This window comes from Tenrec ecaudatus, chromosome 4, assembly GCF_050624435.1.
Source record: "Tenrec ecaudatus isolate mTenEca1 chromosome 4, mTenEca1.hap1, whole genome shotgun sequence".
Taxonomy (NCBI): Eukaryota; Metazoa; Chordata; class Mammalia; order Afrosoricida; family Tenrecidae; genus Tenrec; species Tenrec ecaudatus.
In genome coordinates this window covers 38,133,798-38,149,109 of record NC_134533.1, presented here as the reverse complement: position 1 = coordinate 38,149,109, position 15,312 = coordinate 38,133,798, and the positions used below count along the sequence as shown (strand labels likewise).

At 31.8% G+C, this 15,312-nt stretch overlaps 1 protein-coding gene across 1 annotated transcript in view; it reads right to left on the bottom strand.

The window, feature by feature from the left end:
* Nucleotides 1-15,312, bottom strand: part of CCDC73 (coiled-coil domain containing 73) — a 130,529-nt gene that overhangs the window by 75,670 nt on the left and 39,547 nt on the right. The window contains exons 3-7 of the mRNA XM_075545934.1: nucleotides 11,680-11,751; nucleotides 9,454-9,489; nucleotides 7,614-7,688; nucleotides 5,403-5,441; nucleotides 264-399 (exon numbers count right to left, since the gene is read on the bottom strand). Of these exons, the coding sequence (XP_075402049.1) occupies nucleotides 264-399; nucleotides 5,403-5,441; nucleotides 7,614-7,688; nucleotides 9,454-9,489; nucleotides 11,680-11,751 (358 nt within the window). The remainder of the gene's footprint in view (nucleotides 1-263; nucleotides 400-5,402; nucleotides 5,442-7,613; nucleotides 7,689-9,453; nucleotides 9,490-11,679; nucleotides 11,752-15,312) is intronic.

The window sequence follows — 15,312 nt, the reverse complement described above, 5'->3', positions numbered from 1 at the left end:
AGGTTCCTAACCAAGCAAACCCACTACTGTAGGGTGGATTTCATCTCACAGAGAACCTATATGACAGAGTAGAACGGTATCATGTGGTTTTCTAAGCTGTGGATCTTTATGGTAGGAAACCACTCTGTCACCCCAGAAGCAGCTGGTAGGTTCAAACTACCAACTTTTGGGGGGGTTAGCTAAATGCTTTAACCAAGGTGCAACCATGGGCCCACCCTTATAGAACATGTAAGTTTAAATAAGATGAATAAAATAAAGCCTACCATTTTGTTCTAACTTTTTGTGATTCTCTTTTACCAATCCAAATTGGCCTGCTATTGTGACAAAGTATTTTTCCATTTCATTCCGCTGTTTATGATTATCTTGTTTAGCCAGAAGATGTAACTGATCCTTTTGCTCCTATTTTCAAGAATAATTTCAAATGTTACAGAAGCATACTGTGGAAAACAACTGTTGTTATATAGGATAACGTTATATTAGGTTATATTTTCCTCATTTATAATTTTATTTTAAAATCAGCTGTTTTATTTCTAAAAAACTTATGAGTCCAGCACTATTCTTGAGTCCAGCAATACTCTTGGTAATTTAGGAAAGGAATTACTTTTCCTTCTCTAGCCCATCTAAATGATCAGGACTTGCTAGCTAATTGTTTTGATTCTTTGTCCTTTTATTCGGGGAGCATAATTTTGACATGTACTATAAAAATTCAGTTAATTTGAGATTAATTTTAATGAAAATAACATCCCAATGCATGCAAAAAACTGATGAGAAAATTTACAAGTGACAGCAATACAATCAACATAGTACACAGTAGGAAGTCTACTGACGCGGGAAGCTATGGTTAGCTGGTAAAGATGAGTCGCTCACTATGTATACTCTAATATGGGTCTCTGCTGCTTTCAACTGAAGGGGCTCATTTTATAGATCACATTTAGGAAAATGGTTTTATTAATTAGCAAATATATATTTTAATAAAGTAAAAACTCAGTGAATAAACAATGAAACCTAAAATCTGAAACAAAATATAAAATAAAATTTCAATGAAATCTATACTAATATAATTAGCATGATATTATACTAAATAAAAAGTAACTTTTTAATAGTCTTTATCTTGAACTGACATTAGTCAAATCATTGATTGGTCCCATTGATTGTATTGTTTTTCATTTGCTTTAGCTTTTTCATAAGTATAAATGCTAATACCAAAAACAGAACAGTCTAGGCCCATCAAGTGTCACATAGTAATTGTTTTCTGAGTGAATAATTGCTGTCCCTTATTGTTCAAACAATATATATTTATTAAATGTTGTCTACCCAGCATATATTTCTCTTACTTAACAGTACCATAATTTATTTTATTGAAATACTTCATCTTCATTATAGTCTAGTAAGGCTAAAATGTTGAGGTCCTGTTTTTCCATAGTCTAAAAGAAGACATAGTACTAAAAATAGACCAACTTTTTTTTCCTTCTTGGAATTTGTGTCCTAAGCAAGAAAATTATAGAAATAAAGACACTCAGAAGGGAGTCTATCCAGATTGATAAGAGATCTCTGTTGTGCATAAGGTCTTGTTTTACCCACTCTGGAATAGCCCAATCCTTCACTGACTGTGAATGCTCCCTCTATAGGTTAACCAAGGCAGTTCATATGCTTGTAACTAAAATAAAGACAGTACATTATAGTGGTCAAAAGCTAGTTTGCCTATGTTTAAATCCTGCTTCTTTGACTCAGTATCTGTATTACGTAGGGCAAGTTATGTACCCTGTCTTTAGAATGCAGATTATAATAGCATCTCCCTCATATGGCTATTATGAGATAAAATGAATTAATACTTTATATAATAATATAAACCACTAAAAACAATGTCTGTGAAAGAATAAGTACAATATTATGATAATATATTGGTTGGTATTCAAATTTTTAATTCATCTTAATTTTAAATAAGAAGCTTCTCTAATGTTAATAAGCAATGCACATTATAATTATACTGCATTATCCTGATGTATGTAATAGTCCAAACTTTTTCAGAATTACTTTTTAGTAACCTTTAAGTAAATGATAATAACACTGATAATGATTATGATAGAGCAATTGAAAGTTTCACATGTACTTCTGGGGGCTTTTTAAATTCACACTTTAGTCATGTGAATTCACTGTGTAGCAGTAATAAATGCAAACGAGTTTACAAGTATACTTAGTCCATGACATCTTGTGCCTACTCCAGTAGTTTCTATAATCAGTAACTAAACAAAAGAATAATGAAGTATTGTTATCCTTCCACTAAAGTATGGCTTAAGACATTTAAAATGTCCTATTTGTAGAATATATATAGAACCCTAATATACTTTCACTGAAATTAGTCTAAGAACAATCAGATTTTTATCAATTCATGGAACTTTTCGAATTTTAATTTAAATCAACTTGTATATAGTCATTAGAATAATATAATCTATTTATTGCATATTAGTACATAATCCCACAAAGGCTTCCTTAGCCTTTCAGCTAAAAAGTGGTGAATCAAACAGGCTGTCAATGCCTACAAAAGTTAAGATTCCTGCTAAATAAAAATGCAGCAAAGATAAGAAGATTTCAAACAAAAAAAGAGAAAGATTTCAACCACACAGAGCTCTAAAAACATCAGAACTCTAAAAATACAGAGTACTGTATTCCTATGTCATTTTCTGGAGACGAAAGTTGAAATATAGTTTCATTTGTTTGTATGACACAATTCTGGTTTTCAAATACATTAGCTTGTTCAATGGTTATTTAATGATAAATACTAAAAATTTCAAGTTACATGGCTCCCTATAGCTCATTAATTCATAAGGGCCCATATGAACCCAATGGGTCACCCTGATTTAATTTTGACAATCAGATGAAGAGCCAGTTGCCACATTTGCTATTCATTTTGTGATTTTCAGAATATAGTATAAATTTAGGGGAAGCAGCAACAAAAAGTAGACTGTTAATACCTGCCTAAGAGACCTAAGAACATTTTAAAGAATAATATAAATAAATTGATAATGCCATTACTATAAAAAATTAATATATGAGAGTTATCCAAAATCATAGAAACTTTTATTAAACAAAAATACAAATTGTGAAGTTATTGCATTAATGTATCCTCCATCTAGGTCTCTATACTTCTTCTGAGGGCAGTGTTTGTATCTCTCATACTCTATCCCAAGAAACCTCTGCACCTTTTGATTGACATTAGGTCAAAACAGCAATTTTGGCATCATTGAGGGACTTGAAGCCATTGTTTTTACTTTAATAAATAATTTTTTTCTCAAGAGGAAAATTATATACAAGAGAAAGAAATAGTGTTCATTCTTGAGATTACTTCATGATTACAAGATGACTTGAAAAGGTTTTACTTATTTTATCAAGCTCTACTTCTAGATACTCAATTACATAAAATAATCACTTATAAACTCAATAATACAAGAAAATCGCCTACAGAGTCATCAGTTAACACACGATAAAGATTTTCGTCAATGACTAAACTAAAAAGACAGTTAATTTTTTGTTCCAGAGGTTACTTTTAACTTAGGTATTGTATTCTTTATTTAAAATGAGGGGTTTCTTTTCAAGTAGAAAGAGTTTAAATTCTTTTAGGGATAAATTTTCTGTCAAAATTGTGATCTTTTATCTAGGGACATATCACCACATTTTAAAGAATAGCAATTTACCAAATCCTCAGATGTCAGAAATGTATAAGAGATCACCTATAGGACATTATGGGTTACTTTACTATTTTAAGAAAAGTATTTATTTTAGAACACTTAACTTTAGCTATTGCTCTCTGAACTCCTGCCCAGACATTAGTGGCCATCCTGTTTCCTTCCAGCCCATAGAATCAACTAACTTTTAAGAATAATGCATAGCTTTGAATAAAAAAAGGTTAACTGTTCTACAGACCGCTACAAAGCACTTTGCATATAGAAAAATAAAGATCATCTGCATTATATAAAGGGGAACTATGTAAAAAATCAAAAATAGTTTTATTTTTCAATAAAATATATAGGTGTTAAATATAAAATATTAAATACTCATATCAATTTAGATAAATTATTTTAATGCAAATTTATTTACTACTTTGAACTACCTGAAAAATTATGACTATAACTCAAATATCATTTTAGTAGGTTCTTAAAAGGCTATATAATTTAAAATAACCAAAAGCTCTGAAGTGACCAAAACTAGTATATTTCATGTTTCATTGTTTGTTTTTGTGGGGTTTTTCAGATTGTAAGTATCTGTTTGAAGAAATTTAAAGTGGAATAAAATAAAACACATTTTATGATGCCTTTGATCTTTAACTTGTAGCCTTATCTCCCAGGTCAAAGGGCACATTATTCAATTTCACTGTATTTTGTGTAAAATCACTGTAGCGTTGAAGATGACTTTCAGTACAAATGTCATGGTACTTAAAGCTAAACCAGAATCTAGTTTTTCAGCTTCTTAATTAAAATCACAGTTTATAATAGTCAGACAATATTATCTTTATATTTCCAGTTGAGCAGCAACAGAATTTTCACATCTTTTATTCAATCAAGCTTAGCAATCTTTACATACTCCTTTGTTTTCTAACACACCCAAAGAATATCAAGAAACAAAATGCTTCATAATTTTGCATTTATGTTATAGGATGTAATATCTCATTTCTTACTTTACTAGTATATAGTTAAGACTTACTCAAAAATAATTTTACTTGCCAGATAGTCTGTCCAAAAGAACAAAGAATGGAAAAATAACCCACTCAAGAAGTGCTCCAAAGTTAAATTTAAATGAACATGAAATAATTTTTCTCAAGCATATTCTGAAATACCTTTCAGAATAAAGTAGGGCTAAAAGGAGAGAATTAAAATAAATATTTGATAAAATATTAACTGTTAAAATTCAAAGTTCATTTAATGTACTTGTACTACAGAAGAGCAAAGCACAACAAATATATACTTGTTGAATAATACAAAAGTGAATATCATAGCCCAAGTACTGTATTTAAATATAACTTAATATTACCATTATTTCAATTTCTTTCAGGCAATAAAGAACTACATGTTTGAATAAATACCTAGAAAAAAATTATTGAAACAAAAGATGTCAGTGTTTTCTTTTAGTTGTTTGTTTTTAATATAAGACCTGTATCAGTGATTTGGGAACTGTATAAAGTTTCTTTTTCAAAAATAATATGTAAACCTACATAATCTGGAAATAAATTTATGAAATGATCCATTTTAGCTATATCTTAAATTTTTAAGGAAAGCTTTTAGAAGGGATATTAATGCTCATTTCTCCTGTTGCTTTTTTAACATAAATGTTCATCGATATTGACAAAAATAATTATATGCTTTATATACTATGTAGGATGAAAATGTATAACTTTGTCATTTCCTTACCATTTCACTCAATTTCTTCTGTAAAGAATATTTTGAAATCTTGAAAAGCAAGGGGGGAAAACTCATTAAAATGATATATATTACAAATTTTTTTCATATTGTAATTGTACACTATAAAATGTAACATTTGATGTCTGTGTAACCATTTTTTCTGATTATTTTCAAAATTTTATCTATACTGACTTTTTTCTTCATAACCAAAAAAATACATCAGTCTACTTATTCAACACATATTGATGGAAAACCTATGCTAGATGCTTTCCTAGGCTCTTGGGAGACAACAGTGAACAAAACAGTCTTCTATGGATGACAATGACAAACCAAAATCTTTTCCAAAAGTACCCCCCCATCCCCAAGAATTAAGTCTACATTGAACTCACTTGGAACACTGGCTAGTGTTGTGAATAGTTTTGTCCTCAAAGTGCATTAGAAATGGATTGCTGCAGATATATTGTTATTGGTATGCACCATCATCCATCAGTTCCAACCCATAGCAACCTTATGCACACCAGAATGAAACACTGCCTGGTCCTGTGCCATCCTCACAAATATTCACATTATTTGAGTCCATTGTTGCAGCCAAGGTGTCAATTCATCTCATTGTGGACCTTATTTTTTTCATTGCCCCTCTATGTTATCCAACATGATGTCCTTTTCCAGACACTGAGCTCTCTTGATAACATGATCAAAGTACTTGAGACAAAGTCTCACCATCCTTTCCTCTAAGCCTAAGGAGCATTCTGGCTGTATCTTTTCCAAGACAGATCTCTCATTCTTTGGCAGTTCATGGTACTTTAATTTTCTTTGCCAGCACCATATTTCAAACACCTCAATTCTTCTTCGGTCTTCCTTATTCAATGTCCAACTTTCACATGCATATGAGGCAATTGATATTTTCCATTACAAAGGGTCAGGCGTATCTTAGTCCTCAAAGTAACATCCTTGCTTTCCAACATATTTAAAAAGTCTTGTATCTAAGTGGATTTTCTGGACCATTTACAAAATATTTACTATAAATATTTTATTATATTTCAATTAAATTTGCATAAAATAAAATTAAAAGGTCTTGTGCAGCAGACTTATCTGATGCAGTGTATTGTTTCATCTCTTGACTGCTGCTTCCATGAGCATTGATTGTGGAGCCAAGCAAGGCAAAATCTTTGATAGCTTCAATCTTTTCACCATTTATCATGATGTTACCTATTGGTCCAGTTGTGAGGATTTTGGTCTTCCTTCCATTGAGTTGTAATCTATACTGCCATCATGGTTGGTAAAAACAGACAAAAAGAGGAAGAACCTCCACAAGAAGGATTGACACAGTGCCTGAAATAATGGACTCAAACATAACAATTGGGAGGATGGAACTGGACTGGATAGTGTTTCATTAAGCTGTACACAGAGTTGTTATGAGTGGAAACTGACTCTTAGACCCTAACAACAATAACAATAGGGTGATAGTTTGAGATTCTGTAAATAAATTATTTCCTAATCATCTTTACCTAATTTTCTAATCACACTCATTTATCACATAATAGTTAAGTTTCATAGCAGCAGATAATTTTGTCATTTTTAATTCACCTTTGTAACCCCAGTGCTGAAAGTACTAGTACTACTTGTGTTCCATTGTATACACCTGTATTTTTCTGAGACTGTGAACAACTTGAGGGCAACATTTTTTCTTATTCTATGTATTCTCAGAAAATGAGCACAGACCAACCAACCAACTCACTGTTGTTGAGTAGATTACCACCTGTAGGAACCTTATAGAATTCAATTAATGCTATTTTATTTTAACTTTCAAAGTCCTGAATCGACTCAATGGCAGTGAGTTTGGGTTTTTTTAGTTTGGGTTTTTTAAGGATAACTCAGTAGCATGTGCCAGCTTAGTTTTCCTCATCTCTAAAGTGTTAAACTCAATAAATGTCTACTTAATTCGATTTTTGTAGAAAATAAGTTATTTGAATATTTTATTTTAAAATAAAAGATGATGAAGCAAAAATTTTACCAATTTATAATTCAAGCCTCTCAGGAAAACATTTAAATTATGTAATACAGGAAAAATTTTAACTTATGTATTATATTAAGAGACATTTCATTCATATAAAACTGAAATAAATAAATGATCAGCTTTGCTAGTTTACATGTTTAATAAAGTTTTATTGATTCAATTTTAAAATATAAATTGATTTTTAAATAATACTGTTACTTTACCTGTAACTCTTTTAATGTTTCCTTCAAACCTTCTATTTCCTTCTCTTTTATTTCTGTAGCAAGTTGATATTTTCCCTTTAAAAAATATATATTTAAATACTTTCCAACGCATGTCATTTTGTAAAAGAAGGAAATATAAGAACTCAAGGACCAAAAGTTCTACTTTAAACCTATTACTTCACAAGCTACAAACTTGTATCTGCATATCGATGCTTCTAAAACATTAAAAAATACAACAAGGGCTTTATCTGATTATATTTATCATGAAATGGAAAATTGTATTACAGCAACAAACCATTTATCAGTACATTATTTCTGCCTTCAAACTTACACATAAAAAAAATTTCAAAACAAAACCACGCCATTGAGCACATTCCAACTCACAGGAACTCTAGTATCTTCAGTCTGTCAATCCTAACTGAAGCAGATAGCCTACATTAATTTTTCTCCCAATAAGCAGCTGGTGTGTTTGAACTTTGCAGTACACAGTCTATTGTATATCTGACAGCATCATTGTATAGCTCTTTTAAGATACTATATAATTATGTATGCAAATCATGCAGCCAGAATAAACATGAGGGGACTTCAATAACTCATCTAGATTCTATTAGCTTCTATTTTTCAACACTTTCTTTGAAGCACCATCATAGATTCCAATAGGAAAATACTAGCATATCTGTCATATATCTAAGGATATGTGAGAAATCCTGAAAAGGGATTTTTTATAAAATAAAAATATATAATCATTAATATTATAAGTAGGATATTCAATACCATAATAAAAACCTGTATTAACTATTAAATAGAGAAAATATTTAGTGCCAGATTAATTTCTAGGTTTGCTCAGATTTGTGTCCTGTTTTGTTAGGTGGTATGCACTTATATCCAAATCATTTTAATGTTCTCTAAGGAAGTGAAGAAAAATACACAAAAAATGTTATCATTAATGGAAACCACTAGAGAATAGGAAGAGCAATAATAGAAACACTAGAGGATGGAATAATTTGGGTTTGCATCTAAAATCTACCATCTCACGATGGAAAGTTCTGCAAGTCACATAATCTTGTGTCTTTAACTAGGAGCTAGGTAACATGATTTCCTTAGGTCTGTTCTGTTTGCAAGAGTGAGCTTTAGTGGTGTAATGCTTAAGAGTGCTTGTGTTGGTCCACTAACAGCAAGACCAGTAGTTTGAAATCACCAGCTGCTCTGCAGAAGAAAAACACCAAGTTTTTTATTCTGGTAAAGTGTTGTAGTCTTGGAAACCCCCAGGGTCACAGAGTCACTATAAGTTGGAATTGACTCCATGACAGTGAGTTCTGCTTCCAGGAGTCTAAGAAATCAATAATTCCATTATTTTATTACTAATGTTTCTTTCTATAATAATAATTGGAGGGAACCGATTACAAGGATCTACGTGTGACCTCCTCCCTGGGGAACGGACAACAGAAAAGGGGGTGAAGGGAGACGCCGGATAGGGCAAGATATGACAAAATAATAATTTATAAATTATCAAGGGCTCATGAGGGAGGGGGAGCAGAGAGGGAGGGGAAAAAAGAGGACTTGATGCATAGTGCTTTAAGTGGAGAGCAAATGCTTTGAAAATGATTAGGGCAAAGAATGTACAGATTTGCTTTATACAATTGATTTATGTATATGTATGGATTGTGATAAGAGTTGTATGAGTACCTAATAAAATGTTAAAATAAATAAATAAAAATGCCCAAAGTAAAAAATGAATAAATAAAAGAATTGAAAAATAAATAAATAAATATTGAAATAATAATAATAATAATTAAATATACTCGACTAATCTTCAAATTATTTTAAAATTAATAAATACCTTTTCTTCTTCTAAGGCACACATCTTCATTTGTAACTAATAAACAAGTTTAAAATTAAAATACAGGTGAGTAAATAGCAGTTACACTGTTCAGTAAAACTAGAGAAACATTTAACATGTCTTTTTTTAACATTATTGTGAATTGAGTGGAGGTTTACATTTCAGATGATCATTTTTGTATTCAATAACTTGAATGTAAAACCTCCAAATAACTTGCCCTGCCCACCTCTTTTCCCTCCTGGAGAATATTATCTTCCCTCCACCCCCGTTAACCCCTGTCTACCTTCTGATCACTTCCTCTTTCTCCTTTCCCCTAGCACCCTTTGTTTGAACTTTATATAATACGAATATGCTACTTTCATTTTCAGAAAATAAAATACTAAAGATATAAAAAGAATAGCCCGACACTATAAATTAAATGTCAATTTAATGACCTAATTAGAGATACCAGTCATCCTTTAAAATTTTGTTTTCCTCTCCAAGTTTTCTTGGATGTTGTTGCTAGCTGCCATCAAGTTGGTTCTGAGTCTTGGCAATTCTATGCACCACAGAACAAAACACTGAAAGTAACCTCATTGCTTTTCAATATTTTAAAGGAGTCTTGTGCAGCAGATTTTCCTAACACAATGCATCTTTGCTCTTTTGACTACTGTTTCCATGAGTATTGATTGTGGATCCAAGCAAGATGAAATCCTTGACAACTTTGATCTTTTCTTTGCATATCATATTACCTACTGGGCCAGTTGTGAGGATTTACATTGATTTGTAATCCACATTGAGGGCTTCAATCCTTAATCTTCATCAGCAAATGCTTCAAATCCTCCTCACTTTGAGCAAGCAAGCATCTGAGTATTGCAGGTTGTTAATCAGCATTCCTCCAATCCTGATAACACATTCTTCCATGTAATCCAGCTTCTTTTGGCTCAGCATTCAGATTGAATAAATATGGTGAGAAACTATAATCCTGACTCATACTTTTCTTGATTTTAAACCATGCAGTATTCTCTTGTTCTGCTCCCACAACTACCTCTTGATTCATATACAAATTCTGTAGGAGCACAATGAAGTGTTCAATATCATTTGTATTTATATCAATAGAATTTAAGTTTTGAAGATATTTAGAAATATACATTGCAGAGAAGTCTAACAAATAATGACATTTTTTTAATGCCAGAAGAAAATAATGAGATATTCTAGGCAGCACCACAGTATTAGACCAAATTGTCAAGAAATAAAAATTATTTTTGGAACTCTCATCTCCTTTCCCAGACTCTTTAGTTACATTGATAAACTCTTTAAAAAGCGGGGGAGGGGAGAGAAAGGATCCAAGAATACTTTCTCCTCTGCCCTCCAAATATATGACAAAATTCTTAAATTAGAACACAGCCCTGCCTTCTCCTGAGATATTGTGCTACACAATTGGCTTTCAATTACTTTGCCCTTCTATTAAAACTGTAAGAAAGCTGATTATCTCAGTTAAAAGAAAGAAAGCTTTAAAAATTCACACTAAGGTGTATATTACCAATAATTTTATCCACTAATTATTTAGATTTATTTTCTTACATGCATTTTGTTTTTTAAAAAACTAAGAAGAGATAGGAAAAGGGAAGATATCGTGATATGGAAATAATGATAATAAAACCATTTCTCCATAAGCACATTTTCCTGACTAATTTTTTCTAATAGATATTTAAGGAAAATATGAGGTAGGTAAGAACTATATAATTCAAAGTGACCGAAGCTGCTGCAATTCATTTCTTTTAAAATTCTTCATTTTTCTACTAATCTTTCGTAATGACTGATCTGTTCAGTGCATGATAATCATTTTCCTTCATCCTTTACTTCTCCCTATTTGCATCTCTGCTTTTTAACAGTGTGTTAAAATTCTGGCCTGGGTAAAGAGGTAATATGGACAGAGTAAGATCCTAGAACATTCTAATGAAATTAAGATAAGAACACAAACATCAAGCACAGTGACATAAATTATTTAGAACAGATGAAAGCACATCCTCATTTCAAGTAAAAAGTTTTCCCAATTTCTTGCCTTACCTGATTAATTATTTTATAACCTTTATTATCAGCATGAGCTCCAAACAACTTTTAACTAATTCACTTTTTCTCCTTTTTGTCTTCAAGAGCATGTAAATCAGTTTTCATAATATTCCTCAAAAGGTGAAGTAACACAAGATTTAAAACTATATTATTTGTTTTGTCTTATGAAATTACCTGCTTTTTAAAAACTGCCATTGCTTCTTTGTGTTGCTTTGCCAATGTCTCCTTTTGATTCTGAAGGGTTTCCTATTTTTAAAATTATGATAAATTAAAATGTAAATGATAGGAAATCCTCCCATTTTTTATTTTTAAGTTCACAATTTAAATAAAATTCAAAAATATTTATTGCATACATGATTTCTTGAAATGCAATTACACACAAATCTTACTTTAAAAACATCACAGAATCAGCATAAAAAATTTTGCTTTCAATTGCAAAATTTTCATTATCGAAACATTGGTTTTTTATTTTCTAACTATGAACTGAATTCCTCCTTTATGTGCCTTCATTTTTTTCAAGAAATAGTTTTTGATCAACAATTATTAAGACATTCCTAATATTAACAGACTCTGGTTTTAGGCCTTCACCTAGAACAAATTTTATTACCCAAGTATATAGTAAATTTTATTTCTCTAAATTCATTGAAATGTTAAAAACAAACAAAAACTACCACCGGGCAGCTTTGAAGAAATGATTCATATATATGATTCCATTTTTCTATCTTTTCTTCTCCTCTCTTCTTGGTCAGATTGTGTATATTCTGTCCTTTAGATTCAGGATGACTAGGTTTTTCTTTTATTTTTAGAAAATAATTGTCATTTTTTAAATTAGACCTAAAAGTAGCAATCACTTTAAAACTTCTCTGATTTGCCTCCATACTACTAAATAATATGTTGACTTATCAGTTTTTAAAATTTCTCCCTTTGACTTCCTGTTATGGTAGCTGGGAGCTTTATTCATCCAACAGAGTTTCATCAAAACTTTAGCTCAAATCAACAGTCAAAATTTACATTACTATGTCTACATAAATATTATTTATTATTATATTTCTAGTCACAGATTTTTGTTTTTCTAAAGTTGATAATTACTTTAAAATATTTTCAGTCTCATGACTAACCTAAAAATAATAATAATACTGTCTATTCCCTGAATCATATCTCCGTCATACCTTGCAGCAGTCTTTCAATACAAAATGCAATTATCTAGGATGTGAATTTTCCCCCAAGGAGGTAAATCCATCACTATTGCTAAATTACAAGACATCCAATACCTTCCAAGGCTAGTTACTAAAAGACAATTCAGTTTTCTGGAGCTCACTGGCTACCATAGACATTGAGTTCCCAACTCTCTGAAATCACCATACCTCAATAACTGAACCTCTTTCTTAGAACATTAAGAAGAAAGATTTTTTTTTCTATTTAGAAGTAACTCTTCACTGTCCTGTCCCCCGCCCCTAAGCATTCTAATTCTCATAAAACTTTCTACCTACTTGTACCTGAGAAATGAAGTCAAGTCCTTGTTATTGTGACTCAACATCACAGGAATTATCTTAGTCCAATCTGTTCACTACAGTCTTCCCAATGGCAAAAGTTTACGTCTTACCTTAGGGTAATATTAGAAGTTACCAGACTTGAGGCATCTACTGACTTGGTTTAAGAATCTTGTTTAAATTTGATAGTTCCTCATGCTGTGCAATCTTTGTTGAATCTTATTGATAACACATTTCCAAACAAACAGGCTCACTTCCTATGAGCTTTTATTACTTTCTCCCCAAGGCATTTCTATTCAGTGCTGTAATACTTTCTTAAAAGTCTGCTACTTTTTCCCCATTGCCAAGTCCACTGTTGTAGAGTCACCTCTAATTCATAGCTATCCTATAGGGCATAGCAGAACTGCACCATAGAGTGTCTGAGGCTATACATCTTTATGAAAGCAGACTGCCTCATATTTCTCCCCAGGAGCAACTGTTGGATTCCAACCATCAACTTTTCAGTAAACAGCCCAATGTTTATTCCACAACACTACCAGAGCGCCTTCCAATGTCCTAGGAAGAGGATACATATGATGATATAGCTTCTGACTGAGCCCTGACTATCTCTCAAACAGATTCATTAAAAATCTCTCTTTCTAAATCTAGATTTAATATTGCTTGTGTATGAGTCATTTATTTAACTGATTCAGACAGGGCATCTATAACAGGCTCTCCTAGCCACTATAATATGACTCCTTACTGGAAGTAAAAATCAGTCCATATGAGAGACTTATCAACCTAGGTGGAGGTGGCCAATTGTCAAGAGTTAAAAGCTTACACAATACACTGTTGGCAGGTATGTATTTGGAAGTTAGCAATTTTTGTATGCTGTAAAAACAATTAAGGTTGCTTACCTCAATAGACATCCCAGTTAGAAAGGTTAACAATTTTAAATGCTAAGAAGGTGGCCATCAGAAAGCCACACTAAACAGGACCATGTGAAGGCTAGAGGAATACTCTAGCTGGTCACATGACAGATGGCTCAGCTTCCCCATAACACTCCAAAAGGTCAAATCTCTGGACAGATTCAAAAAGACTATTTTGAAATGCCCACAATTAGCTACAGAATCTTAAAAGAATGCAAAATATATATATGTGATTATAAATAACAAGATAATCATTTGCCTTTCAGTGTGGACACTTGGTGGCACCAGAGGACCTGAATGAAACTTTGTTTAAAAAAATTTTTTTATTACTCATCACAGAAAGCAATTAAACAAGACACAATTAGCATTGGTAGGAGTATTTTACTATGATTGCTGAGGATCTCTCTAATATGCACCAAATTACCACAATCGTGGTAAAACTTATCTTGGAAACATAAACTTCAGGATTATTTTTAACTCTAAATAGATTTTCTAAATTTAGCCCTGCTTTTGGTTCTGAATGAATTCTGATCATTCTTCTCATTTCTTTTCAGAGCAAGAAGCAGGGGAGGGACATACTTGCTTTTGTGTTCCTAACCTGAGGAATTCCAATGACAGAATCACTTATATTCCTGGGGCTGCTATTAGAAAACTTTGCAAAATCTTGTTTACTTGAAAACTTCACTTGCCTAATCATCTTCAATCTAGAGGCCTGTGACCTGATGAAGTTTTGAATCCGATGCTCTTGAATTTCTGTGGCTAAGAAAGTTACCTTTAACTCTAAACACTATGAAGTCCATACTCACATTTATGTGTTTTCAACATATAAACTTGTTATAGCTTTCCTTATTAAATTGGATATTTCTCTTCAGATTCTAAACACTTCCTTACTTCACACTCTCACTGCTGCTGAGTCAATGTATACTCATAGCGACCCTAGAGGATAAAGTAGAGCTATTCCTTTGTGCAGTGGTGGGATTCAGCTGGTTTGCACAGTTTGGCAAAAATGATTCCTAATTTTCATTGAGGTCAGCAAATCAGTTGTTAAAATGGCACTTGTAACTTGTAATCAAGTTTCTCTCGCAGTGGGTGGTGGAGCAGTTGTCTAATATGGAAATCACAAATTTACATTCTTATTCTTTTTTAACATTGATTGGGCAATAGCTATTCTAAGCACCTATAGGAATGGTCATTCCATCCATAGGTATAAAATATTAGATGGAACTATGATTGTAATATTTATTTATTCATTTCCTAAAATTCGTGATACTTTTGATAAAATACTACATTTTTATTTCCTTGCATTTGGTAATTTAGTAAACAAACATATAGCATAAAAAGAAAAAGTGCCAAACAGCCAGAGGGTGACATGCTGTCTTTTCAGGTTTGTGATACTCCCCAAATGCCCA